Source organism: Lasioglossum baleicum, chromosome 4 (assembly GCF_051020765.1).
Source record: "Lasioglossum baleicum chromosome 4, iyLasBale1, whole genome shotgun sequence".
Lineage (NCBI taxonomy): Eukaryota > Metazoa > Arthropoda > Insecta > Hymenoptera > Halictidae > Lasioglossum > Lasioglossum baleicum.
Window position 1 is genome coordinate 14,042,886 of NC_134932.1, and position 27,500 is coordinate 14,070,385.

A 27,500-nucleotide genomic window follows, 5' to 3' on the forward strand; every position below is an offset into this window, starting at 1 on the left:
CTACTTAGTTCCCCGGCGTTTCAAACGTTTCGCAGTTTTCGCGGCATAAACACGAGGGCGTTCGAACGGCTCGCAGCAACTAGGTTAACTGGAGCGTCCGCTCTCGGAACGGTGTCTTTGACACACACACACATATAGACACGCGCGCACCTACACGAGCCACACGTATATATGCACACACGCGCACGGTATGCACAGATACACCCACGAGAAACGGAAAGAGATAGCAGAGATAGGAAAAGAAAGAGAAAGAGAGTGTTGTGCGTTCGTTTACTCACCCGCGAGGCAGCTGATCGGGACTGACGACGACCACGTCGGCGGCGCCGATGACGATGGCGAAGATGACAGGTTATAACCTTCGATTCCACCGTGATCGAGGCTGCCACTCGACTGGTCGACACGTCGTGGTATCATACGCGAATAGTGGTAACGGTGCACGACGACAGAGGCTAGGACACGGGCGACCCGTCAACCCGTAACCCCGCAAACTCGTCACGCGAAGGCGCGATTCTCCGGCGATCCTTCTCGCAACCGTTCTCGGCCCAAGATTCGAACGACACTCACTAACCGACAACGCGACGATCCCAGCAAACGAAACGACAGACGGCCGTACGATGACAACGACGAGCGACCACCTCGCAGAGGGTAGAAAACGTTTCCCTGCTTCCACCACCGACACCGCCCTCGCGCCTCGCCACACTCGACGCACCAACGCGCAAGCTCGACGCCGCCTTGATAACACGCTTGCGCGCCCCTTTGCACCCTCTTCTTCCCCCTTCGAATCCGCACCGAGCACACCGACACCGAATTTCTACCAAATCCTCCGCAAAATTCATATTTCTCCAATTCGAACGCGAACCATTAAAATGTAATAATATACACAGACCCTTATTAACCCTCGTCCGCCCCTCGCACAATGTGATGTTTCGATCATTGAAGGAAGTTCAATTCCGAAATTGAAAATTTCTTAAAAATTATGCACACCCCCGCTCATAAGTCTTAAGACACCTCTGGTTTTTAGTAAAACTGGTATTTTTCGTATAGATTGTGAACCCCTTTAACTGTATTAACTACATAATGTAAATATAATGATAATGATGCAACACACACGTCAAAAATATGTAAATATTTAAATAAAATATTAACTGACTAAAATGAAAACTATTTGATATTATCATTGATATTTGAATTATGAAATGGCCACCCCAATCACCAGACTTCAACCCCATAGAAAAATTGTGGGATGAACTGGATAGACAGGTACGAAACTTTTGCCCTACTTCGAACAATATAACAACAGAAAGTATGAAAAAATTGATCACGCGGATGCCAAGATTAGTGGAAACTGTAATGAAGAAACGTGGCGGATTTTTCGATGAAAAGAAAATACAAGTAGGACCTCGATTAACCGGCTTGATCGGGAGACAAACAGCCCGGATAAATTAAGGCCCGATGGATGATTATTACATTTTCACAGAGTTGAATACAAATATGATCTCTGTCCGAAGACTTATGAGCGGGAGTGTATTTACTAGGGGTGGACGGGTATATATATATATGTGTATATATATGTATTTATATATATACACGAAATTTTCGGGTGACACTAATTTTGATGATGATGAAGACAACTATTAGGGTACCCAACTCAATAATTAAAACGTACCTTTCAGCTGAAAGTTCATTTTTAAGGTTCTGACCATGTATTCGGGCTTTGGGACCAGGGTGCAGCGGTGTCGTTCCAGTACAGAAGCTGGCGTAACAGGTGTGGGTCAGGGCCCGTAGTGCCAAGAACAGGCTCGTGGTAGTGAACTGGAGGATACACTTCCGCTGAATGCGGAAAGCGGGCCAGCGGAGGAAAGGAGCGAGAAGGATCTGTCAAAAGGCCCTGGGCGGTAGGGTTTTAGTGGGTATGGGTAGAGAGTTAAGTCCCACATTACCCTCAACAACCACCATCGGAGGAGAGAGTGTGCATAAGAGCATTTCTCCACTGCCCTTAAAAAAAGGCGTGGGCCAGGGCTCGAGATTAGAGAGCCGGGCGAAATGCGGAGAGCAAGCCCCGACTCTTACACAGCTCGGTCTATTGACCGTACCGGGGGAGTGGGTTTTTTTTAGTGGATACATTTATCCGGCCAACTGATAACTGAGCACCACACTACCCTCTTCTGGGGTGTGCGTAATTACATTTTTCCCCTCACCTGTAACAAAAAAAAAGTACAGAAGTTGGCGAGCTTTCCGCGAAAATGACTAAATATAAAATGCGTTAAGCTCGTGTCATGATTTTTTGTTCCGATCGAGGGTGAGACGAGTTATCGTCTCGAGAGCGACCGACTTATCGTAAACGAAATCTAGCGGAGATTTTAAAAACGACGCCTCGTCGGGCTCCGGCGACCACGGGAATGCAAATTAGGTGTAATTTGAAGTTGGCGCGCTGCAATGACCGGGTCGGTCTTTGCCGCACGTTATCTCGTCGAAGGTACTTCCGGCTCGGGCTTTATGAAAATCATTTCATTCATGAAAACGACAGTAAATTGTCTCCCTTAAAAAGCAGAATGGCACTTTGTCCTGCACCTCTCTCCATATTAATTATTATTAAGAGAAATTGCAAAGACTACTCGGAAACGATGGAAATGGAGGAGGTAATGAGATCGTCGATCGTTTCAACATGAAATCGTAAACAATAAAGAGGTTCGAACGATGAGAAAAATTTAAAGTCTAGAGGTTTTCTTCTACGTATAGAAATTAATTTAATTCATGCCGTTTGCTAGATCTTTACAGATCTTCAGGTACCAAGAAGTGATGCGTGTGCTTGCTCCTCGGTGGACGAAGCGTAAAGCCTATTAATAGGATTTTCAATAATTGTGCTGTACCAAAAGAAAGCATAGAAATTTTCTTCTACATTTTAAATGAAACTATTACATGCCGTTATTAAGGTGACTTGTTAGTTCACAATGAAAATTACTGTTGGTATTGAAGGTTCCATTAAAAAGTGTTTAACCATGCACCAAGATTTTTCAAAATTATGCAATAATCACCGGTCGGTAATGTGTTAAAATGTAGACACTGAGAACTTCGCTCCGAATTCGAACATCTGAATGCACTTCGACCTAATAGAATCGACGGGAAACGATCGCAACGAAAGTCCGCGGAGTGAAAAATTACTTCTTGATCCCGGTTGAATTGGATACACTGTAGATTTTCGATTCTATGCGAGCAAATTTTGATTTCGCGATGAACATTGGATTGTTTGTTGACGTATCTGATACTCGTTACGCGTTCCTCAGATTCGCGGGCGTTTTCTCATCAGCTGCAGCGAGATCGAAGCGATACAGAGACGAAAGCCCAATTTTGAATCGACCTGCGACGAAGCCGTTCGTTAATGCAGATTCGATTAAAGTCCGTGAGCTACGAAAAAGTTTTCCAATCAGTCCGATACGTGCCCCGGTGAGGCTTTCTTCCCTTGTTGACCGACCGAGACGAGAAAGGGAGTCGACGGACCAGGACGGGTGCGATGGACGAAGAAAAAAGTCGTCCGCAGTGTCCACAAGGATATCTTTCCACGACGAATTGTTCGGCGAAGCTTTAACGCGACGGCCGTCTTTCCTAGAACTTGACTGCTTGACAGTTCTTCTTCCCGCTACTGGCACCGACCATCTTCACCGCTGTTCTTCGTTCCCCCCATTTGGATACTTGAAACTTTTACCCCGACCGGAAAACCGAAGCAGCTAAGATTATTAATAATAAGAATGAGAGCCGGACGCGGTCGAGGGTCTCTCCAAATGGAACTGCTAATTATACAGGCTGTTGCGAAACTTTGTATATTATATACTATACAGGCTGTCGCGGATGGAAAATCCTTTTTAACCCCCCCGGATGACTGATGAACTAAGACCCTCGAGCATTGCGCGCTCCTCCGCAATTATAGAGCGTCCGCCAACCAGAGCGGACCTGCCACAAAGTCGCTAAAAGGGAGCGGAAAAACATTTCTTTTCGAAATCGAAAACGCCACACACGGGAAAAGTTGTGGTTCGTCGCCCTAATGACAGGATCGAAATCCCAAATTTAGGGGTAATATCGAGAGTTTTAAGAATATCAAAATCGGAGTACACTCGCGCCAGTATTTAAGTTGACGCGGCCGAATTCCAATTGCTTTGTATAAAATGTATAAATTCAGCGTTTTCAACCTCAGAAAAATTACTCGACTCAACCATGGCCACCCTGTATATTTTCTAGTTACAAAACAGCGTTTGATTTTCCGCGTTCCACGGATCCGTGCTAAAGCGACGATCGTCTAAAGCCAACCATTCCGAATATGCTAGCAGGTGCGCTCGTCGCTTTGTCCGCTCTCTTTGGAACTTTTCCGTCACATACCGGGAAAATAATTGCGCTTTTATCGTCCCTCGGAGTCCGCGAAGTGTGACGTCCTCCTGTCATCGGAACGGACATTCCAGAAATTAGGTGTTTCAGCATTGTAGAATTTTTACGCGTCCCGGGTAAGCCGTTTTGCTGAGGCGCGAGGCGAACGTTCACGGGGTTCTACAAATCAATGCTAGAAAAATGGTAGCCCGGTAACGGTGGGCAGAGTTCGTTATCGATGGCGGTTCCCCTAGGAAAGAAGCAGAAATTGCTAAGTACTGTGAAATTCCCTCGTAACAACGAGAGGGTATAAATATACGGTCGGGCCGGTAGGCGTCCCGACGCTCGTTTCCACGGGCAACGCGGGCCAATGGATCAAACCGTATCACATCACGTGTTTTAAAGCTCCGCGAGCCAGCCTTTATCGAGCAGCATTTAGTCGCTGCCAAAGCGCGCCGTATCACGATTAGTTTTTCCACCAATCATGATTAGTTTCACGATTTAGAGTCGAACTCTCTGTAAATCGTCCGTCGCCGTCTTCCAATCGGATCTCGAGTCTTCTAGGTGAGAATCAAGTAATTATCATTTCATTCAGTGTCATGCTGTCAACCATTTCAGTTCCAATGGCTTCACTCTGATTAACACTAAACCAACCGAGCTCTAAAAATGGTTGGCATGTGTTGCCTTGTAGAAATCACATTATAGAATTTACATAGATTTTCTGATAAAAGCATATTCGTGCACCCCTTTGTGCTGTCTGTGTACCAAATTTCAACTTTACACGCCTTGTGTGTTTCGAGATTTTTTTACCGTTACAGCTAGAAGAGTTAAAACAGCTCCGAGTGCGAAAGGTTAAACCTTCCTCTAGTAAAGCATTACGAATATTGAACAAAACTATTTATTTTAGGACAATTTCCAGTCACATTATCTGACGGTTAACATAATTAATCTTTCCCCACTGCGAAACTATTATTGTGTCGGTAAATCCCGCGAGAATTCCGCGAGTTTTACGAGAGACGCTCGAGACAAGAAATTTCCGAAAATGACACCGGGTAAAAGGAGGATAGGGGATAGTAATTTCGGGGTTTATGCGGATGAATTCGGAGCACTACACGGCGGAACACCTGCCGCTGTGTTCGCAGCAACATCTGCGTATTGCGCCATGAAAATCGAACGGCCGCGCGAACAAGACGAATCTGCAAAGTTCCAAACGTTCGACCGTGTCTTCAACGATGGGATTGCAGCCGCGACAAATGATGCGGAGCTGCGGATAAACTCATTATAAACCGGAGGCTCGGTTTATCTAGCTCGTTAAATACAGAAAAGAAAGGAATTCCGTATTCATTCGTTCGGGGATGAATTCAATTTCGCCGTCTTGGAACTGAAAAGGTTGAAAAGAGGAACAAAACCCGGAGAAAGACGGGTATAAATAAAAGGATGAGATTTACTCGTTGCTAACGTCGCTAAAAGTCGCTCTCGGTTAAGAGGACGTGATCGAAAAATTTCATTGCGAATTGATGCGAACCTGTTGACCGGGTAAAGGAGCTGCCCAATTGATTTCTGGCCGTATGAAGCCCGAATAACTTGTGGTTTGCGGGGACTGCGATTCAATGAACAGGAAATATGAAAAATCAATGAGACACGCGGGCGCAGGCAGCTCTCTCTCTCTCTCTCTCTCTCTCTCTCTGTCCCGGTACGATGTTGCCCGGTTAACAGGTTGAATTAATTTCGAATCAGAACCGATCGGATTTCAAGTCAAAGGTTGAACCCGCAGGGAAGAGCCGTGAGATCGGTGGAAAAAAAGTTGCTCGGAGAAGCTGAATGGCCGCGATCGAAACGAGCACGGGCAGTGTCGTCGTCTCGCAATTGTCCCCGCAGGACCGCTCGACGATTCTAGCCGCGCTCGAGGACTACACGAACGCTCTGGCCATTTACCACGACGTTCTCGAAAACCCACCGGAAGATGATAACGACATCGCCGGCTGCATTCTTTCCGATACAGAGTACGTTGCACTCTGACGCGCGGTGAGCCGTTTCCATAAAATACGCAGGTGGAATTAATTCCAAAATGTTTGTGTCAGTAAGCTGATACTCGAACCTACACAAATACTAATAAATAGACAGTGGAAGTTTATGCAAAATAAACATGTTGTACAATACCTAACTTGAAACAAACTGTAGTGAAATGGAAATTTGTTTTCTTTCTTAATACAGTAAACCCGCTATAAACGCATAAAAGCTGTAGTAGATAAACGCAGAAAAAATATCCCCTCCACTTTAGTAATCTGATCTCGGCTCGGGTATATCGGTGTGAACCACTACTAATGCGACGCGGAGAGTCGCAGTCGTCAGCACAATTCAAAGGCCCGTGCATCCTCACAATGTAACACCAATATTTTATCTGTTTCATTATTACTTATTTTCTTATCAAGCGTTCATAAAAATATTCGTGGCATTTTTCTGATTAAAAAAAGACCAAACACGATATAATTTCAACTGTATTTAGTAGCTTAATTGACGATGAACGTATCGGGCGCAAGGAAGGACAGCGGATCGGAAAGAAAGAGACGCGGAGAGTCGCAGTCGCCGGCACAGTTGAGAATCTCAGATAAACGCATACAGATCCCCCGAGGCTTAGTGTGGATTTATAGTGGAGCTGCGAGCATCGATGATAGCGGCGCGGTGAAAACAAACCAACATGCGTGACAACATTTCGACACATACTAATGAAAAAGTACATATGTATTTTCATTGTTTTTCTTTTTTTTCACCGCACAGCTCGCCTCGCTGCTCCACTATAAATCCACCCTTATGCGTTTATGGTGACAATACTGTATGTTTAACCATTTCGCTACCACGGATGGCTACAGAGGAGTTATCTCGCGACGCAATGTCGCTTGCGCTATGCCACGGACGAGTTAACTCGCGTCATCGTACGAACGGTATTGCGCCGCGAGTTTCCTCGCCCGTGGCATAGCGCAAGCGACATTGCGTCGCGAGATAACTCCTCCTTGGTAGCAAAGTGGTTAAGAGGTTGAAAATAATATAATTGTAGTACTTCTTAATTCTTCTAATAATTTTACTATTTTTAGTTCCGCCTACTCATTTTTGCCATGAATGCATAAAATTCGCTGTCTACTAATGAATTATAAAATTGAATCGTAGGACAAGTTTCTAGACTCTCTTTGTGAGAATCGGATCGTCAAACATTGGTTGTTTAACAGTGTAATAAACTGGATGAATGTTCAAAAGTTCGTGATCGATTTTCGAAAAGAAATTCTCCAGCTCATGAGAGACAATTATAGAAAATGCTGTTGACTAGATTAACAAAATTAATTCAAAAATTTTCGTGTCCATAAGCTGGTAGTCGAACGTATACTAATAAATAGACTGCGTATCTGCAAAATAAAAAATGTTTGCATTGATTGCAGAACACGGGAGCCAAATAAAAACTGTATTCTTCTTTTTGAATTATGCTATTAAGCTGAAACTAATACATGGATGCCCTTAAATATTTTTAACATGTCCACAGCTTTAAATTGTATGTACCCATTTTTGTCATAAATGAATGAAATCCGCAGTCTACTAATAAATTATAAAAATGAATCGCGGAACGATTCTCTAGACTCTCTTTACAAGAATCAGTTCATGAAAAATTGGTTGTTGAACAGTGCCATGTGCAGGATGAATGCAAAAGTTTGTGGTCGTTTTTCGCAAGGAAATTCTCGAGCTCATGATACGTTGAGAGACAATTATCGAAAATGCTGTCGACTGTGCATTGATTAATTGTGCGAATGAGGCAGGATCTTCTGCAATCGTCTAATAGAAATCTTGGTCTGGAACTGGAACTAATACCAATAAATTATAAAAATGAATCATAGAACGATTCTCTAGACTCTCTTTACAAGAATCAATTCATGAAAAATTGGTTGTTGAACAGTGCCATGTGCAGGATGAATGCAAAAGTTTGTGGTCGTTTTTCGCAAGGAAATTCTCGAGCTCATGATACGTTGAGAGACAATTATCGAAAATGCTGTCGACTGTGCATTGATTAATTGTGCAAATGAGGCAGGATCTTCTGCAATCGTCTAATAGAAATCTTGATCTTCATCTCCATCGGCGGATATAAATGGATGGGCCCGAGAATTTCCTGGGACGAAACTAATAGACGCATCGATTTCACGGTATATGGACATATTTATCGAGCCTCGGGCGAACGTAAGAAAATTCGTTGCACCTGTTCGTGCGCGCGGCAGGGCGTCGACGAAAAGATTGTTCGAGCGTCGGGATGCGACGCGACGCGACGGACGGCCGAATAAAGAGTAAAAAGGTAGAGTCGAGGGAACGAATAAGAATTCCTGTATGTTGCATGTCCGTCCGGTGTGGCAGTGACTCGGAACTGTCGGATATGCAGCTCAGCCCCGGTGACGTCGCGAGAATCGAGCAACTGAAAGAACAAGCTGCGTCTGCGAAACTTTACGAAGACAGCTGCGACGAGTCCAGAGAAGCGTGGCGGCTGCATGCTCTCTGTTCGATTTTCCGGGGAGTTCCTTTCGATTCGATTCGGATCTTCTCGGTGCACATAAAACGGGGGCAACTTAATGTTATGGTACGCCGAGGAACGCGATGTTTCCTCGACTGAACCTGTTAACCGGCGGATTTCTCGATCGAAACCCAGTTCACCCCCGGCTGCCATAGATTCGACCGTGATAAAGATGTCGATATGATTTAACCGGGAGCGATTCCCGACCTTCCGCGGGTCGATCGAATCGAGAAGAATCGGTAAAATCGACAACTCGCGACGCGACGCAGCGTTCCGCGTACTGCGAATCTTTCATGTGCTCGAACGGCTGTCTTTCCCGCGCGAGCTTGCTTTTCCGTGTGCTGGTGTCTTGCGAAGCACACGTTTATTGACCCTTGGAGAATTCGAAATTTATAGCGCAGGAGATTAAGTCATTGGCTCGTAATCCTTGCGGTATGTAGATGCAGACAATTTCTATTTTGCAGAAACATTTGCAATCTAGTAAGGCTGAACACGTTAAACGCCATGGTGGTCACCGGTGACCGACACCGTTCAATTGCTTAAAAATCAATGGCATTGAACTTCGATTTACAGATTTATACATAATTATATTAATCGCTGATCGCTTCTGCGAACAAAGTATTCGGTCGTTCGGAAAGTCATTTCGTTTCCTCTGCCTCGGTGAAACGTGAGTTCCCATTGAAACCGATAACGTCCTCGCAGTCTATACATGGGGAAAATTATGGAAGAGCTGAAGCAGGAGATACGGGAGAAAGGAACGTTCGTGGTATTGACCAGGGAGGTCGAAAAATTGCTCGGCCAGGAGAAAGAGGAGAGGGCGATGAGAGAGGAGAGCGAGAGACTCAAGAAACTTGCGGAGGAGTTGCGGCAAACGATCGCCCAAGAGAAGATCGCGGACCAGCTGGAGGAGAAGCTGAGTCTGAACGAGCTGGCCGCAGAACAGGTAACACTTACAAACTAGACTGTTCTCACAGTAAGAAAATCATAAAGAAAACTTGTTATAACTTTTCAACAAGCGGCTTTGCTTCGGTAAATATTCGCGGAACGTTCACACAAACATCTGGGCTGAACAAACACGTACAAATCATTTTATAGTTCATTTACTGATCGACTTAACGCTGCTGTGTTCTCCGATTGATTAATTTCATTAAACGAAAAAGAACATTTATCACGTATTTGTGTGTACGCATTTAATTCGTGGTAGGAAATTTTCTTAGTTAAAATTTGATTAAAAATTACATTGAATTCATTTAGTTTAAAATAATGTGGTATGAAATGAAGCATATTAAAAAAGAAAATAAATTTCTATTTCAATCCAGTTTGTTGCCACATTCAGGTATTTTGCATAAAGATCCGTTGTCAAATTGTTGAAAGAACTTACAGCTTAAATGTACAGTTGAGCCAAGAACGGTGACAGAATAGAATGGAAATTCCAGGTCTGTTGACAAACGAAAATCCTCCCGGTACATTGGGATTTTGCTGGTTCTTTAAAGATTTAATACAGTTGGTTACCGTTGAAAATGAAATTCGCGGAACGATCCGGTGGATCGCGTCGGCGGCTCTCCGCCGAGCCGGCGAGTGTGTTTTTAATTCGCGGGGATGTAGTAATTCCATGCTTTTCAAACACCGCAGCGAGAGACAGAGAAACTAAAATTAATTGCGGACGCGGAGCTGGATTATGTTGCCGCCTGGGAAGCGGCGAGATACGAGCAGAACGCGTTGCGCGCTAACATGGAAATAGAAAAGTTGGAGAAGGTATTAAACGAGTGCCGCGTGCGCGAAAAAAACGAGCGACGCGTTCATAACGAGCGAACGAAGTTCCTGATACGGGATACCGAGGTGAGTGGCCGCTCCCTCGCGCAATTTCCAACTGAGAATCCGCTCGGTTTTCGAAAATATTCCAACACCTTCTCTGTCGAAGGACAGAGTCACAACTTTAATTCAGCCATAGATTTGTATTCAAAATAAAATGTCTTGTTCCTGCCAATAATCTAAATGACTAAATTACATTTAGTTACATAGAAATCCGCAGTCGATCAATTTATAACCAAAATTTTTGCGGAAGTTTCCTCGAGACACTTTTTTTTCTCCCGGGTGAAACGCATTCGAGCAGTTAATAAGCGAACCGTGCATATTCGCGCACGCTCCATCATAAACGGACAGTCTTCCGGCAAAGGTGCGAACACGAGAAACGAATGAGTTGTAAGCCGAGTTCGATGTAGAATGCTGCGGCCGATGTCGCCAATTAACCGGGGTTTGTTAACGCTCGAATCGGGTTTCCAATTTCGCGGCAGCGAAGAAACCTCGACTCTATTTTCCGAAGTACACGTTGAACCGGAACAGCTCAATTATCGGTCGCGTTTGTCCTACGACAGAGAAGATCGGAACCGCACGCGGTGGATTGAATGTACCGGTGTACGGCAATGATTAGCTCGCGTTTCCAAACCCCTTTTTCCAGTCGTTCGAGAAGAAGACGAAGGAATGGGAGGGACGATACTTCCGGGAGAAGGAAATCTACGAGAAAGAGATTCGCCAGCTACGTATCGAGATAGCAGCTCGTCGGAAAGAATTGGAGGAGCTCGAAGAAGAGGTACTCTAGCCTTCCAAACAATTCGGAGCTTCCTTCTTTTCCAAACGCATTCACGAACCCTATTAAGCAAAACCTTAACGAAGAATTATTACTATACTGCAGATCTTTCTGCATTTGTAGGAAAATAGAGTACACAAAATTCAAAATTGTATGAAAATTTGTTTAATTGAAGATGTATATACGGGGTGTTCATTTGAAAACTTTCCAGCAGAATATCTCGAAAAGTATGAAGGATATTAAAAAAGTGTAAAACACGTGTCCAACGATTTGGAGGGGGAAGGAGGTGGGCAGTATCAGTTTTTTATTTGGGTGGCGTTTTCAAGGTCATTTGAGTCAACTTTGTTTTTTCAAATGGAAACCTGCGGATGAAAAAAATGCGCGGATAAAAAAAAATATCCTACGAAAATTGCTGGTCTTTTTACGTACTATAAGATCCCGTAATAAAAAATATAGGTTTCCATTTCAAAAAACGAAGTTGACCTTCAAATGACCTTGAAAACGCTACCCAAATAAAAAACTGATACTGCCCCCTTCTTTCTCCTTCACTTTTTTAATAGCTTTCATACTTTTCGATATATTCGGCTGGAAAGTTTTCAAATGAACACCCTGTATATGATTTCTCATCTATTGAAATTATTAAGGGGAAAAATAACATTCTGCTTGGTTTCTATTCCTCGCAATCGATACAGACAATTTTTATTTTGTATAAAAATAATATTAAAAATAATATTAGAAACAGGACATATCAGGTTACCCCAAAAGTTTCTTTGTGTGATGTAACGATATTAAATGTACGCATGGGGAAGGAAACTTTTGGGACAACCTAATAGATAGAAATGAATTTTCGGTAATTATACAGGAAAGGGTAGACCACGCCGATTTCGATGACCTTGAATATGTTGTCAAGGTCATCCGGAATAACTTTTCGCTACACATGTTACGTGAATTTTTGTTTTTATCATTGTTTTAGAGACATCAAGGTCACCTTCATTTTTGTAAATGAAACCACCCGTTTTAATCAGCCACAACAATAGTTCCTTTCATTACGAATTCAGTGACTACAATGATTGAAGGTCCTCCAAGGTCACGGACAGAAAAAAACGTACGATATCTAAAAAGAATGAAATGAAAACAAAAATTTGTTGGTATCGTGTGAGCTTCATTTTACTTCATTCATCTGTGAAAACGATTCGTTTTTCGGTGGTTCATTTTTGTGACAGATGCACAAGATCCGCAGTCCGGTAATCACTCACCGAAAAACGAAAGTTTAACCTGTTGATGCGAGAACCGATACCCGCAGTTAATCTCCCTATTCCTCGAGTTGCCGAGATGTTAGACGTTTGCTCTTAACCGACCGAGGCGTTCGAGGGTCATTCTTCACGGTGCTGGCCTGGAATCTCTGCAAAGTTACCTTTCCCGTGTCCACACCAGCTAATTAGCCGACTGTGAATCTTCGCAAAGATTTCTTATTGTACGAAGAGAAGCACCGAGAGATTTTTTATTAATTTACACGCTCGATAAAATAAGTGGTGTAAAGCCAGTGCCATGAAAAATTCCTCGATTAACTCGATTCGCGGACTCGAGAAAGAACGAGCCGCTCGGAACAGGCGGCACGCAATAACTGTCTCATTAACTATTCGGCGTGAACCGGTGATTAACCGGCGTTAATCGCGTTAAGCCTATTGGAAATCGTGCCCGTGTAGCTTGCTCCCGTAGGCTTAGAATCTACGTGCAATGCGGATATTCTGCCGGGGAAATCGATAACTCGTGTCAAGAACCTGTTTCTGGCCACTCTAAATCATGTGAAATTTCTCGAGTGCGAACAGAAGAGCAGAAGAGAGAAAGAGAGAGAGAGAGAGAGAGAGAGAGAGAGAGAGAGAAAAAGTTCCGCATCATGCGATCCCATAATTCTCCGGGGTCTCTCCCCATAAAAAAACCCCCTCTCGAGCTGGCCGATCACAATGCATTAAAAATATCTCGGTAATCTCGCGATATTAAAAAGAGGTTATTTATCGTCGTTTAGATTTTTCAGCATTTTTACTTCGGACAGGTTTTACTTCGGGGTTGATTGGCTCGGCTCCCATTAATCAGCTGCGTTTCATTCGATCCAACGAATCCGATTCATCCTGTAGACACCGATCTTTCTTCGACGAGATACGGCCGCGCGCGGTGAGAACGTAAATAACAACACGGGGATAGAGCAAGCGTAAAAATACGATTAGACTCGAAAGACAACGGTCACGTTTCTTGCCCGTCTGTTTGCCCGTTTCCCCCGATTCTTGTTTTTATTCCCAGCCGCGCGCCCGGCTCCAACTGCACGGCGCTAATCACCCGCGAATCGATGTTCCCGGATACGGTTTAAGGTCGATATTTACGTGGGCTGTCCGGAAAGTATCCGCCGTTGTTGAGCAACGAAACAGGTGTCACCGTTTTGGTGTGCACGAGTGTTTAAGAAAAAAGAAAAATTGTAGGAGAATATTGGACACTGTACAAAAGATTAACAGACACGAAAATACATTGTTTCAATATTTTAGAATGTCACAATACAGCTTCAATATACTTTCGGGAAAAATTGAAAATACTTTAACGAAGAAGAACAGGCACTTCTAGGAAGCACTTAGCCCAAAAGAAAAACTAGCAGTATGCATACTATCCGCACCGCACCGACACGTACCGGACCAGTTCCGATAGGTATAAACACTTCTATTCAAATGAATTGCAGAATATTTGTCTGGTCGGATACGTTCCGTGTCTGTGCGGATAGTATAAATGGACCTTTAAATGGAGCACGTAACCACTCGGTTACAGTATCGCCATAAGCAGGAATTCATAGACATGTGCCTGGCGGAAAAGGAAGCGCTCAGGCTGGAGAAGGAGCGGAAGGAGCACGAGCAAAGAAGCGCGATCAGGATTCAAGCGTGGTGGCGTGGCGTCATGGTGCGCCGGAAGTTGGGGCCGTATCGACCCGAGGAGAAAAAGAAGAAGCGGCCCAAGACCAAGAAATAGCTCCACCAACTCCGAACAACCCTCCGGACTTCGGAAGGACCTGCGGCGATCCCGCGAATCAAAAATTCCCCCTCGAAACAGAACGAATAAAAATTCTATTCCATTGAAGCCGCGTGAACTCTTTGAAAGACCTGTATACACTTCGTTGCCTCTACTAGAGACACTCGTGTTTTTACAAGTACGGTGTGCTCGCAGGAATTGTCGTAAATAAGACCTTCGTTATTATAGGAGATGATTGAACTATTTAGTCTAATTCCAACCCGAGGAGAAAAAGAGGAAGCGGCCCAAGACCAAGAAATAGCTCCACCCACTCGGAACAAACCTCCGGACTTCGAAAGGACTTGCGGCGGTCCCGCGAATCAAAAAATCCCCCTCGAAAAGTCGAAACACAACGAATAAAAATTCTATTCCATCGAAGGACCTGTTCACTTCGTTGCTGCTACTAGGGACATTTGTATTTCGACAAGTACGGTGTGCTCGCAGGAATTGTCGCGCGCTAAATAGGACCTTTGTTATTGTACGAGATATTTGAACTATTTAATCGAATTACTAGATATGTACACTACCGGCCAAAAGTTTCGAATCACTTGCTGATTTTTATAAATGTTACGAGCCAGGGCCGCGAGCAGCACGAGTGGCCGGCGAAGTGTTGTTACCCTAGGAATATGGTATCAATTTGTTAGTTAAGGTACGCGGACGAACCCAATGCGAAATTGGGGAGCCACTAGATTGGATAAACCTCTGTTTGGACAATTGGTATGCCGCGAACGAGCCTGATGCGAAATCAGGGAGTCGCTAGGATTGTTAGTAAGCCTCGTAACTAGTATAATTTAATTGATACAATCCGAGCGGTAAGATTGTATCGTGTGGGGACGTTCAATTACTCGATTAAGATATTGGACAATAATTATGGGTTTAATGAATTTGCGTTAATTATCAAAGAACAAAAATATATTCTGTTCATAAGAATTCGTATTAGAATTTTGTAATTGTCACGAACGGATTGAATTTAGAATAGAAGGTATTGAAAGAAGATATTACCTAAACTAGGATGCACGGTGTTGACGCATTGGCAATGCGGGGGTCTCGGAGCAACCTTATCACTGCCTAATAGATTTTACACCGAACTCGCGGAATCTATACGGTTAACTTTGATTCGAAGGGGAACTTTTGCCCGATCTCACTGGTAGTTGATTTCCGAGATGCAGCACGACGCGACACGATTCGTGACTACGATAGTACTAGCCCCCGAGGGCAGAAATGCAAGGACTTATATACCCCTGCAATGATTGGTGGCACTTGTTAGTACCCTTTGAGCAAACATTCGTATTTTGTCAACGTCCAATTGATCGTGCGTATGTTTGGGCCCTAAAGTAAATAGCTATGTAGATTTATCTGGGGTGGCTCTGTTCGTTTATCTAGGACGGTTCATGCCAGAGATGATCTTGAACACCTGTTTGTCATCCGTAACATAAAAATCGAATATACCGATCAATTTTGAAATGATGATTGTTACATCAAATGTTAACTTATCTGTATAGAAATAATATTTCGGAATAGCATCTTCTTATATGTAAAGCAATGCTCGGAATGCTCTTTTCTAACGGAACATCTTTGGCAACTTCTACAAGCAGCACGGAAGAATATCAAATTAGAAACATCCGAAAAAGTAATTGCCAGGTTGCCCTGAATATGTCAGGCTATCATTAAGAATAAAGGCAATTTTTTAATGAAAGAGCAATTTGAAGAAAAACACGCATTCCTTGATAAAAGGAAATAATACAAAATATAAGACATACTACTCGTAAGTTTTTGACAAATGAATCTTCCTCGGTTGCTCTAACGGCATTCCATATTTCTTATAAACATCCTGTTTTTCTGAATTTACACCGTGATTCGAAACTTTTGGCCGGCAGTGTATATTGTTCCCTGTTTTCGATGAAGGATACTGTTCTCGAAATCGCGATTACTCCGGCATTCCTGACGCGATACCGAGGAACGGTCATCGGGGCCGTATTGTTCACGCAAGAAGCTCATTTCACTTCCCATGCAGGACTTCCTGAGTATCCTGCGGTGGTCAGAAAAGCCGCGTGGCACACCGTAATAGTCCACGGTGGCTTGCCACCCTCGGCCGCATGCAACACGAAACAGTCGAGTCCGGTTCTGTTGCATTCTCTCCCTCGCGCCCTCATCGAACACTGCTATTTCAAGCTTGAGAAGATTGGATTGCCGCCGCGACTATACTCGACAAATAAATTCAGTCTGTTTCTTGAAAAGTGCGCTGGTGGTCAACCGTTCTTAGCGCCGAGAGGACTGCTGTTTAACCTGAATACCAGATGACTAACCACCCAGACGGCTTTACTAACAATAAGACAACTTTTCGTATACTTAGGAAAGTTCCTCCGAGGAGAAGTTGTTCTAAGTCCTTAGGAACGCACTTCGCATTCCTAAGACCCCTGGTAACTGCGGCGAGGGTGGTCGCACACCCTGACTCACCGACTATCATTTTACCGACGTATTAAGCTTAGAATAGCTTACGTTATTTTAACATATTACCTACCGAAAGCTTATTAATAGGATTTTCAATAATTGGACCGTTTATATTGAAAGTGGTGTAAGTCCATTTAAAAAAATGGATATTACATAATTTGTGATTAATTTAGTGTAATTATGACACTACCTTACATCTTGTAAAGGAGAAATCGCACTCTAGTGAGAAAATCCTCAAACAATAGTTTACAGTGTGCAGTGCAATCGCACCATATCTATAGATTTTAGTACCGATCCTCCGCCAGTTGTGGCTCCACGTGTTAAATATTTTTGTGGTTAGATTTTCGATTGTACCTTTTTCAAGGAAGGTAAGTGATTTTGAAATGTTTGAACATATCTGTAGTTTCAGTTTATTTATATTAATGTTTGCAAACTGTTGGTTTGGGCTGAAATTCATTTTCTCTTTGTCAGTAGCTTGTATTATCAGTCCGCATGGACTTCCCAATATGGCACTACCAAGGGTTCCCTAATATGGGTATAGCTATATATATATTGACATTCTTGGTATGGGTGCCAAATATGGCACTAGGTGTCATATTAGGGACTCAAGGTGTACCACATTAAGACCTCCTTCCGCTGGAACCTGCAAATGACACACCACAAAAAAAAATATTTTTCCCAAGCTGTATTAATTTTTGAGCAAACTTGACCCCAGAATCTTATAGGGAGGAAATGCATCTACTTACAACTGGTAATTTTTTGGACGAAAAAGAGCATTCTAAAATAATTAAAAAATGACCAACAAAAAGCGGTTCATATTTGGGCACTTTACCCTAAACATTTTATTTATAATTAGTTAATATATAATATCTTAAAAATGCCAATGCTTTGTTCAATTTAAAATTGGTTCGATAAACCAAAAAATGTCCAATAAAAGAAATTACGTAGCGATTGATTATGAAAGTGGTGTAAGTCCAATTTCCATAGACATAGGTGGCGGGGTCACGCGTTACCACACCACAGGTTTACTATGATGTTATAAAACAATGTAGACAAAATAATAAATTTACATTTTACACGAAATGAAACGAGAGAATTTCGTTTCAACAAATAATCTACAAAACGCAATTAAAAAATGGGTAAGAAAAACATTAATGGAGAAAAGGTAAATTGGCTGAAAATATGTTGGATGAGGTTTCGCAAAAGTGCACCGTATACTATTTTAATATATAAAACGTCAATGGAGGACACAGAATTTAAGACGTTAGATTTATCACCTACATGTCGAAGACGTAAAAATTTGAAAGAATCGCCATGGCGCCTTTGTATAACGATGCCAGACCTATTACATACGATAAATATAAGGACATACATAGAGCAATTCTTGCCTTATATACCCCCTCTATGTATATATATATATACCTCCTGTGCATCATGAATATTGGAAAACACTGCCACATAAACAGCATAAATAAATAATAGCAATATTTTATGTTAAATAATAAAATATATTTTAAGTGATATTTAATTTTTCTTAATTGAAATTCAATGATTTTTACAATTGATTAATTATGAAAATGGTGTAAGTCCATTTACATACAGTCCGTAAATATATATTATTTTAGTTGAATTCGCCTAAAAGAAATTTATATAATCAAATTACATATTGATAAATGAGTAGAAACATTGCCAGACTTGACATAATTAATTTATATTTTTGAATTGACTAATATGCTAACCTTTAATTTTCTCGAAACAACAAAACTCTCAAAATAAACGGTCCTATTGTGCTGTATCAAAAGAAAGCATAGAAGTTTTCTTTTTCATCACAATCTTAATTGAAAGTATTAGATGACGTTACTGAGTATGACTTGTTAGTTCACAATGAAAATTGCTGTTGCTATTGAAGGTTCCATTAAAAAGTGTTTAGCCCTGAACCATAAATTTTTCAAAATTAAGCAAAAATCACCGGTCGGTAATGTGTTAATACCGTTATGTCCCTCGAATTTTAGTGGCTCTTCGAATATAATATAGCCTCTAAATATCGTTAACCCCTTGCACTACGATTTATTTTACGGCTGCAGTGATTAGAACTTGTTTGTAGTGTTCATCGTTTCCTAGATAAAGAAAATGTAGATCTATCGTATGCCTGTATGTTCTCCAATGGCTGTACAGTAATAACTAGACAGCGTATCTTAATGTAAAATAAAAATGTTCCACCCGAATTGCAACATACTGGAATGAAATAGAAATTTATCTTCTGTGTAGATATGTTTAATAGGTTAAAAATAATGTAACAGTTTAATACAGTTAAAAATGTTTAAAATCCGCTGTCCAGTAATAACAACAAAATGTGATTTTATTTCGGTTCGGGGGAAATTAACACTAAACCTACCGAGCCTTAAAAGTAACTGGTACGTGTTCCCTTATAAAAATGACAAGATTGATTTTATTTAGACTTTGTGCGGTCCCTATTGTAATACGTGCTCTACTAAATATATTGATACAACCATTCCTTAGGAAATCATGTTTATTATTTCAATAATTGTAATCACGTGAAATGTGAAATGCTGGATCAAAAGAGGCAACCAATTCATTTTTTATCATAAAGACCACGAAAGGCTGCAGTCGAACTAATCGAACGCCTCAGACATTTTTCTATGATCTTCCGAACGAAAAAAGGATTTTCCTTATCCGGTAGAAATCCACGAGGGTTTTCCGAATGACTCGACGTAAATGTGCAGTGGTGGGTCTCGCGCGAATGAATTTAATCCCGATATAGTCGCGTGGTATCCGAGCGACGAACTGGGGAGGCTCGACTTTTTTCCCGGAGGCCGTTGCGCGTCGCGTCGCGTCGCGCCGAAAACACACGGAACCGGCTCGTTCGCGATGGTTTTTGTCGTTTTGCTGGTGCTTCTAGCGTGCAGCTACGCGAAGCACAATAACCGAGTCTCGAATACCTCGCCAATTGTTGTTTCCTCGTTCGTTCCCCGTGAATTCTTCTCCCGATCATAGTGGACGAGCCGTGCTGCTGTTGAAATAAAGAGAACTTCCCTAGATTCGTGTACGAAAATATTGGTGCATTATCTGACAGCTTGGGAACATGGTAAACCAATTTCAAAGGCTCTGTATAATTCACGAAAAACAAAGTTGCCGTCCGCGTTCTCTTTCCGAGTATGTATTCAAATTGCTAAACAACATTATCTCCTCTCTTATTCTACATTTTTTAACGGAACGAGGAAACTGAATGTCCTGTTGAATAATCTGGGTGGATCAAATTTAGATCGTGAAGATTCTCGTAGAAATAGAATGTTGCGAAGTGTATGTACACTGGGTGTACAAAGAATTCGTACATCTTTATTTACACACCCGCTAGTAAACTAATCCTTCTAGCGTCTGAAAGAAACTGAAGCTGTTGGGTCGAATTTTGAAAAAGTTATTCGTTGTTAATACTAACCGTACCACGACCGGTCAAATATGACCGTTTTCACATGTTTTATATTTTAATTATTGAGATTATAAAGTTGCTGCCATCAGAAATTATTCAATAAATATCTTTATTTATTCACATATTATTATATAAATTGAGAAAAATCTAAGTAAGTTCAGTCTTGTTATTTTTAGTGTTAAATGGTGTACGAATACTTTGTACACCCGCTGTAGATTGTTTCTCTTGCTCTGTGTAACAATGTGAAGATAAATCTTTTCAGTAAGGATGATTTCGAGACTTTCAGGCAGCGTGGTAGCATCTCGGTGACACTGGTCACCATTTTGTCGAAGGGAAAGTTGCTGGCTAGGTGGCCGACAACGACGGACCGTACATTTTCCTTCATGAGAAATTCACGAACCTTCTAACCTACTCTGTTTGAAAGCATGCAAGCTCAACCCCGTGACCGTGCGGCCAGCCACCTCCTTAGATTACGATATAAGGAATGGCTAACGCGATGTGGCGGTGCACGCACCCGATAGTGCAGTCAGCATACATACATACATATATATGCATCTCTTTCCTGACCCAGCTTTTATGTTGGCTGCGTGGTAATTCGTGACACGACCGAACCGAAGAATGATTCTTCTTAATGGAAAACGTCGGGAATACAGCACGAAAATTCGCCCCTTCGTTCTGTTGGTTGTTGGTTCTAAAGATCATTGTCCGTACAGTATAATAGCTTCTTTCCACATAGTTATTAATATTGCTAGGCATCTCCTCCATAACGTGAGGGGTTGTCTAACAGAATTGAGCATTAATAAATTGAAACTTTCCTTAATGGTTAATACCGTCCTTTCAATATTCATCACTCACGAATCTCTGTATGCAAGTAGTGAAAAGAATAAAACATTGAAATGAATTATTTAATTTGTTTTTTAAGAATGCTTTGAAAATTTACTCCCAGGATTCAGCAAAATAATTTGCCTTGATATTATCTGCGGCGATAACGAGTCGTAACCAACAATAGATAAACTGTTTCCACTCCATATCAGTTATCCTTAACATAGGCAACCATGTCTACACCTGTGCAGCTTGCTCTTCATGATAGGATCGATCCGATGAAGAAATTGGAAATACTATTTCTCGTCGGTGCTTATGGGAGTTGGCACCGACGAGATACTATTAAAGACAGCCAGCCCCTGTGTTATTCAGGGGGACGGGTAACCGGGCGCAATGGGCGCGGGGATAACGTGAAAGTTACAGTGATCTGATATACCACATCGCTAAAAGTTCTAAATAGTGCCAAAATAGTGCCAAAACATCGTCTGAAATATGGCGGAGAATGTAACATTTAATAATAATCGATATAGTTTCGTGATAATTCGCATTCTCACCGATGGATCGCGACGAGAATCTCCTCAGTGGTCTTCTTCACCGACAAAATGCCGTCGTTGGCCTTCTGTTTCTCTGGATGGAGCCAGAATATATCCCAGAGGGCGTAAGAAACTCCGAAATATTCGGGCTCGCCAACTCCCATAAGGCTGGCAGCACCGACGAGATACTATTAAAGACTGCCAGCCCGTGTGCGATTCAGCGGGACCAGTAACACCGACGAGATACTATTAAAGACTGCCAGCCCCTGTGTTATTCCGCGGGACCGGTAAGTGGGCGCGAGTGGGCGCGGGGATAACGGGAAAGTTACAGTGATCTGATATACCACAGCGGTAAAAGTTCCACAATCGACGAGATATTCGTCAAGTGGAAGAAGAATGATATAGTAGAATGCTGACATTACCCATTCTGTAATTGCCTTATAATACTATATGTATATGTATAATTCTCTTATTGTATTCTTATTTCCGTTATTATCACCATTGTAATAATTGTTTACAATATAATCGATAGTTTATAGATGAAGGAAAAATGAAAGTAACTACTACGTAATATTCTACAAATGTATATTGGAATTTAAATAGTAATTTGAACATTATTGCGTTATATATAAAATAATGATTCTTAAAAAATATTCTGTTATGTTATGTAATGACAAAATTCAATCGTTCTTATTAAGATCCTTAGTAGGAAACAGAAAATTAATTTTTTTACTTATTTATCCCATACTTGTAATGCTCGACAGCATTATTGACAGCAATTATTAAAGCAGAGGTAGTAACAAGATAAAAGTATTAACTAATTAAACTAATTTTCGACGGCTCCTATCCATACAATGTTATTTAGAGGCAGTATTTCGCACGAAGATATCTAAAAAAATAATTCTATTTGACTCTATACGAATATTTCTTGCACCATATATGACGCTATTTAAAAAGTGCGTGTAACATTATTTTATTTCATTCTGAACTGAACCACTTCCTGAAACATGATTCATTTATGAGTACATTGTGCGACGAGGCGAAGATCAGACGAAGTCGAAGTCGAAATCTTAAAAGAATAAGGACTATCCGCGTCTCTTCTTTTCCCGACGCTGTCCTTCTTTGTGTCCGAAACTTGCGTCGCTCATTGCATAAGCAAATATCATCGGAATTATATAATTTTGGTACCATTTTCATAAAAAGAAACAAAATTCACCAAATATGTTAAGGAAAATCCTATAAAAAAGTAATGATAAATAATTAAGCTTTGTTGTTTGATTAGTAGTCTCACACCGATATACCCGACCCGACCCGTATCAATATATATGTTACAATGTTTCACTCCACTCCACGGCGACCGAAGCCCCCGAGCTTCACTTCCCTTTTCTCCGTTCGTCATCATAGAATAGTGTTTCCTGAAAATTGAATGTCTCATATCTGGCCAGACTCGAGTTTTCGACATTTATAGCAAGCTTGCTATAATCTTATCTTATATGTCAAAATTTAGTTTTCTATTTAAAATATTTTGTTGTTAAAACTCATTAATAGTTTTAAATAGTACTTGAATATATTTAAAATGGTTTGGAATATTGGAATATTACAATTTGGAATGAAGGGCCTAGCCGGACGAGGTAGTCCTTCGAAGTATTTAAACAGCCGTTGTGCCATTCAATTTTCGGTCAATTTTCCCCATTTGCTTGCATTAATTTAATCATATAATTGCATTTAATTGAAATTGATATTTGAGATTTTTTCCCGATTTTTTGGTTCAAAATGTTAATTACACAAAGTGAAAAACACGCAAAAATTCGACGAATGCAGGTTTTTTAGAGAAATTGAAAAATAGCATTGTGATCATATTTTTAGACTATCAACATACCAGAACTTTTTTTACGACAGCGCGTATAGTCCAGTCGCCAGGTACTTTTACCTGGAAAGTATTCCCAACTTAATGAAATTTTGACACGTCATTTAGGGGTACTCTGGGGTGTCGAATCTGAATTTTCAACCTCGAGGACCCTGTGCTAACTTGGGAGAAAAAATCACGATTCTTATTACCTTGTTTTGGTTTTTCGCCTATTACTCAAAAACTGAAAAAAACGACGGCGGGGTCCGATCGGGGATGTTTTTTTTTTATTATTAATATCTATATTGCTATTAAACATAACACCAACAAAAATATAAAAAGGCTTGAATCCACTCGGTTGAAGTAAATAAATTGTGCTATCCTCCCCAGTTAATAGTGAAAATGTAAGGGGTATCCGTAGTATGAAGATTATATATAGATATGTTGAAAAACTAAAGTTATGAGCCAAAAACTTGCAATTGCCTGCTAAATGTCACAATGCGTGGCTCAAAATGTCATTTTGAGAAACATTTCCTAATTTTGAACGCCTGTCTATCGGTGCCTGTTGGGTCAAAAAAAAGATTGACCAGTGTTTGAATAAAATTTAATGCTCTTTCCAAAAATGAAAAACAAAAGTTCTGAGGATCCACAGTTTTTGAGTAATAGGCGAAAAACCAAAACAAGGTAATAAAAATCGTGGTTTTTCCCCCTCCCCAAGTTAGCACAGAGTCCTCGAGGTCGAAAACTGAGATTCGACACCCCAGAGTACCCCTAAATGACGTGTCAAAATTTCATTAAGTTCGGAATACTTTCCAGGTAGACGCCTTTTTTCGACCTGCCGACTGGACTATATGAAAAAACTTGACGACACTGAGGAAAATGAAAAATTTGATAACTCCGAGAAAAATGGAAAACTTAATGTGACTCCGAGAAAAATAAAGAACTTACTGACTCTGAGGAAAATGAAAAATTTAATAACTCTCAGTTAATAAGCAGTCTTCAATGCCTCTTAAAAAAGCAATTAATCATGCAGGGATTGATCAGGTGTTTCTCTCTATATTAAAAAATATTTAAAAATCCTTTGACAAATCTGTTTTGTGGCGTCAGGATACTGCTGTCGATATTCCATCACACAGTTTGTATAGTATACATATATTATTTCTCCTCTTTGTTTCTATATAAAATTTTATTATGATCCTCCATTAGTTTAACGCCCCGTTCAGCGGTATCATTGACCACCTTCAGTCTATGTTTCAGTCAGACTACTTATTATTCATAATAACTTCTTTTTCCGATATTATAACTGTTTTTCTTTTGTAGATTGGAGCGTATTAATGAATTTATTTATATATACATATATAAGGGAGTAGAGAGACTTCCAGGATTGCAAGATATTCATTTACTCATTTCTCGATAATACAAACACGGGGTTTTTCACTAGTCAAAAAAAAAACGCCAGATAAAACATCGATCTAAGGCGCTATCTGCCTCAAAAGTCCTATTTTTTCGTTTACGAAGCGTAATTTGCATTATTCGGCAGCATGTGTAGCTATGAAAATAGCTATATGCGCAGTTGTATGCTTCCGTATCTCTGTCAGTCATGTATATATGAAAAAAACTCTTCAAACAAAAGTTGTAGTATACATATAAGGAGGTGGATATAGTATCAGAGAAAAAAATTTTTTCAAAGTCATTATTTCAAGTTTTCAAGGTCACGGATGTTTTTTCTATCAACAACTGTTTATGCTATATATGGATTCTTAGAGAGAAAAAAGACAAATTCAACGATATATCATAACGTCTATTTATGTCAAGATTTAAAAAATTCAAAATTTTCAAATTTGCTGCGCCTCATTTTCCCATGATCCAATCGGCCCCAAAATTTTTCCAGATCATTTTCTCAACATTTGTTACAATTCTGGTTTCCGGGACCAAAAAATTTCATGGTCGAAAAATAAGGTCCACCCTAATGTACATATACGTAAATTACGAGAAACAGTAAAGGGTGCTTAACGTCGAAGAAGAAAATCCTGGTAATTAAAACTTAATATGTACTACATTCCACGTTATTAGAATAATTGTAGTCTAATTATGATACATTTTATATCAACATTTTTTATTTACACCTAGAAACGCCACTGTCTCGGAAGGAAATGGACATTCGAGAGAAGCAATAAAATTAGAGCATCATCGCGAAAAAAGATGAGTTTGCAATAACCTCAATATTTTATGAAATTCTATTATAATTATAGTTATGACTGTATTTTTTTATTATAGGAAGACAGAAGATCAAATTGTGTGTATAAAATCAATTTATATATATTATACAATTTATTTTATTATTTGTTTGACAACTAATATATCTACAAATTGTTTCATAAACTAAAAAATACTTCCTGCATTTTCGTATTCTCCAATCAGTCCTAATAAATACTATCAACGTGTTCTCATATACCAATTTTTATTAATGCAATTATGACAGTAACGAAACGTTTCTATTTAAAATGAATACATATTTTGAACATAGTTTTAACATTTTTAATTTTTTGGAAGGTTAAAAAATGTAATTAAAAAAGTAATGAAAAATAAAAATTAAAAAAAATCCTCGCTGCACGGGGACTCGAAGGCTAGCTCCAGATTGCGATTCATACGCTCGACGGCTCGACAGTCGAATTTCAGTTTCGTTTCCGTAAGCCGTACGCCGTAAAGCATGGCAACATGGCAAGTGCTAAAAATAGATTGCGGCTGGCACAAGCAGCGCACACGGATATAGCAAAGGTACGCTGGTGAGTGTAGCGCGCGGGCGCGTTGCTAACACGATACCAATACAGTGTCTTCTGCACCGACGAAATGCCGTCGGTGGCCTCCTGTTTCTCACTCCAGTCAGAATATATCCTAGAGGGTGTAAGAGAACACCGAAAAATTCGAGTCCCGCCAACTCCCGTAAGGCTGGCAGTCTTTAACAGTATCTCGTCGGTGCCAGTAAGCGGGCGCGACCGGGCGCGGGGATAACATGGAACTTACAGTGATCTGAAATACCACATCGCTAAAAGTTCTACCAACGACGAGATACTCGTCAAGTAGAAGAAGAATGATATAGTATTTACCCATTCTGTAATTGCCTTATAATACTATCACCGACGAAATACTATCCCGTCTCTTTACCTAAATAGAACCAGACGATATATGACATTGTTCACGCCCGGGGCAAATCAGCTTGGATAATACATATATTTTGATCTGAAGGAAGGTAAAATTAAAAAATGTTGTGAAAGACAATAGGTATAGGAATAGAATTTATTGAAAAATCAACATATTTATTAAATGTGCAGCTATTAGCTTGATATTATCCTTTATTCATAAGACACTAAAAGTTCTTACACATAAAGGATAATACCGATTGCCCAGGTCTCACCACGAGGAGGTTGCTGCACAAGAGACCCGAAAGGGAGTCAGAACGAATGCAATATTCCTTCTGGCTCCCTTTCTTACAACGATGGACTTATGCTAAATTACGCAAGTATGTCGAGTAATTATCGGGAAGCAAAAGGTGTGAATCGGAGAAGAAGTCTCCGATCCAGGGGGGATCGAAGGCGAATCAGGCAGAAGGCTCTGATTCTTTCAAAGTAAAAAATAAGAGCGAACCAGAGCAGAAGGCTCCGGTTCGAAGGTGACGCGGCGCGTACAATGGTTGCAGCCCATCTCCGGTCAGAGCCGATACCCGACGTGTCCTCACCAAGAGGAATGGACAGTGAGAAGTGTTCAAACGTAACACCATCTCTCTGCCAACTACCTGCTACCAGGCAACGCAATGCGTTGAGATGACGTGGGTAGGATGACGAACAGAGAATTTCTCTGCCAACTAC

The 27,500-nt window shown here is 40.9% G+C and overlaps 2 protein-coding genes across 3 annotated transcripts in view; one reads left to right on the top strand and one right to left on the bottom strand.

The window, feature by feature from the left end:
* Positions 1-711, bottom strand: part of Nachra3 (nicotinic acetylcholine receptor alpha3 subunit) — a 181,040-nt gene extending 180,329 nt beyond the window's left edge. For both annotated transcript variants that reach the window (XM_076422781.1, XM_076422780.1), the window contains exon 1: positions 279-711. The gene's annotated coding sequence lies outside the window, so the exon portion shown is untranslated. The remainder of the gene's footprint in view (positions 1-278) is intronic.
* A 5,457-nt stretch (positions 712-6,168) lies between these two features.
* On the top strand, positions 6,169-14,638 carry LOC143208278 (dynein regulatory complex protein 9). The gene is made up of 6 exons (XM_076422550.1): positions 6,169-6,359; positions 8,776-8,853; positions 9,602-9,842; positions 10,532-10,738; positions 11,358-11,489; positions 14,298-14,638. Exons 1-6 carry the CDS (start codon positions 6,178-6,180, stop codon positions 14,493-14,495), a joined length of 1,038 nt encoding a protein of 345 aa, XP_076278665.1. The 5' UTR covers positions 6,169-6,177; the 3' UTR covers positions 14,496-14,638.
* The last annotated feature ends 12,862 nt before the right edge of the window (positions 14,639-27,500 follow it).

What these genes read in the sequence shown, in the direction of transcription:
- LOC143208278 (XM_076422550.1), top strand. Translation starts at nt 6,178, where the DNA reads ATGGCCGCGATCGAAACGAGCACGGGCAGTGTCGTCGTCTCGCAATTG. An exon ending in TACGAAGACAGCTGCGACGA is followed by an intron (nt 8,854 to 9,601) that starts GTCCAGAGAAGC and finishes ACGTCCTCGCAG; the next exon opens with TCTATACATGGGGAAAATTA. An exon ending in TCCTGATACGGGATACCGAG is followed by an intron (nt 10,739 to 11,357) that starts GTGAGTGGCCGC and finishes CCCTTTTTCCAG; the next exon opens with TCGTTCGAGAAGAAGACGAA.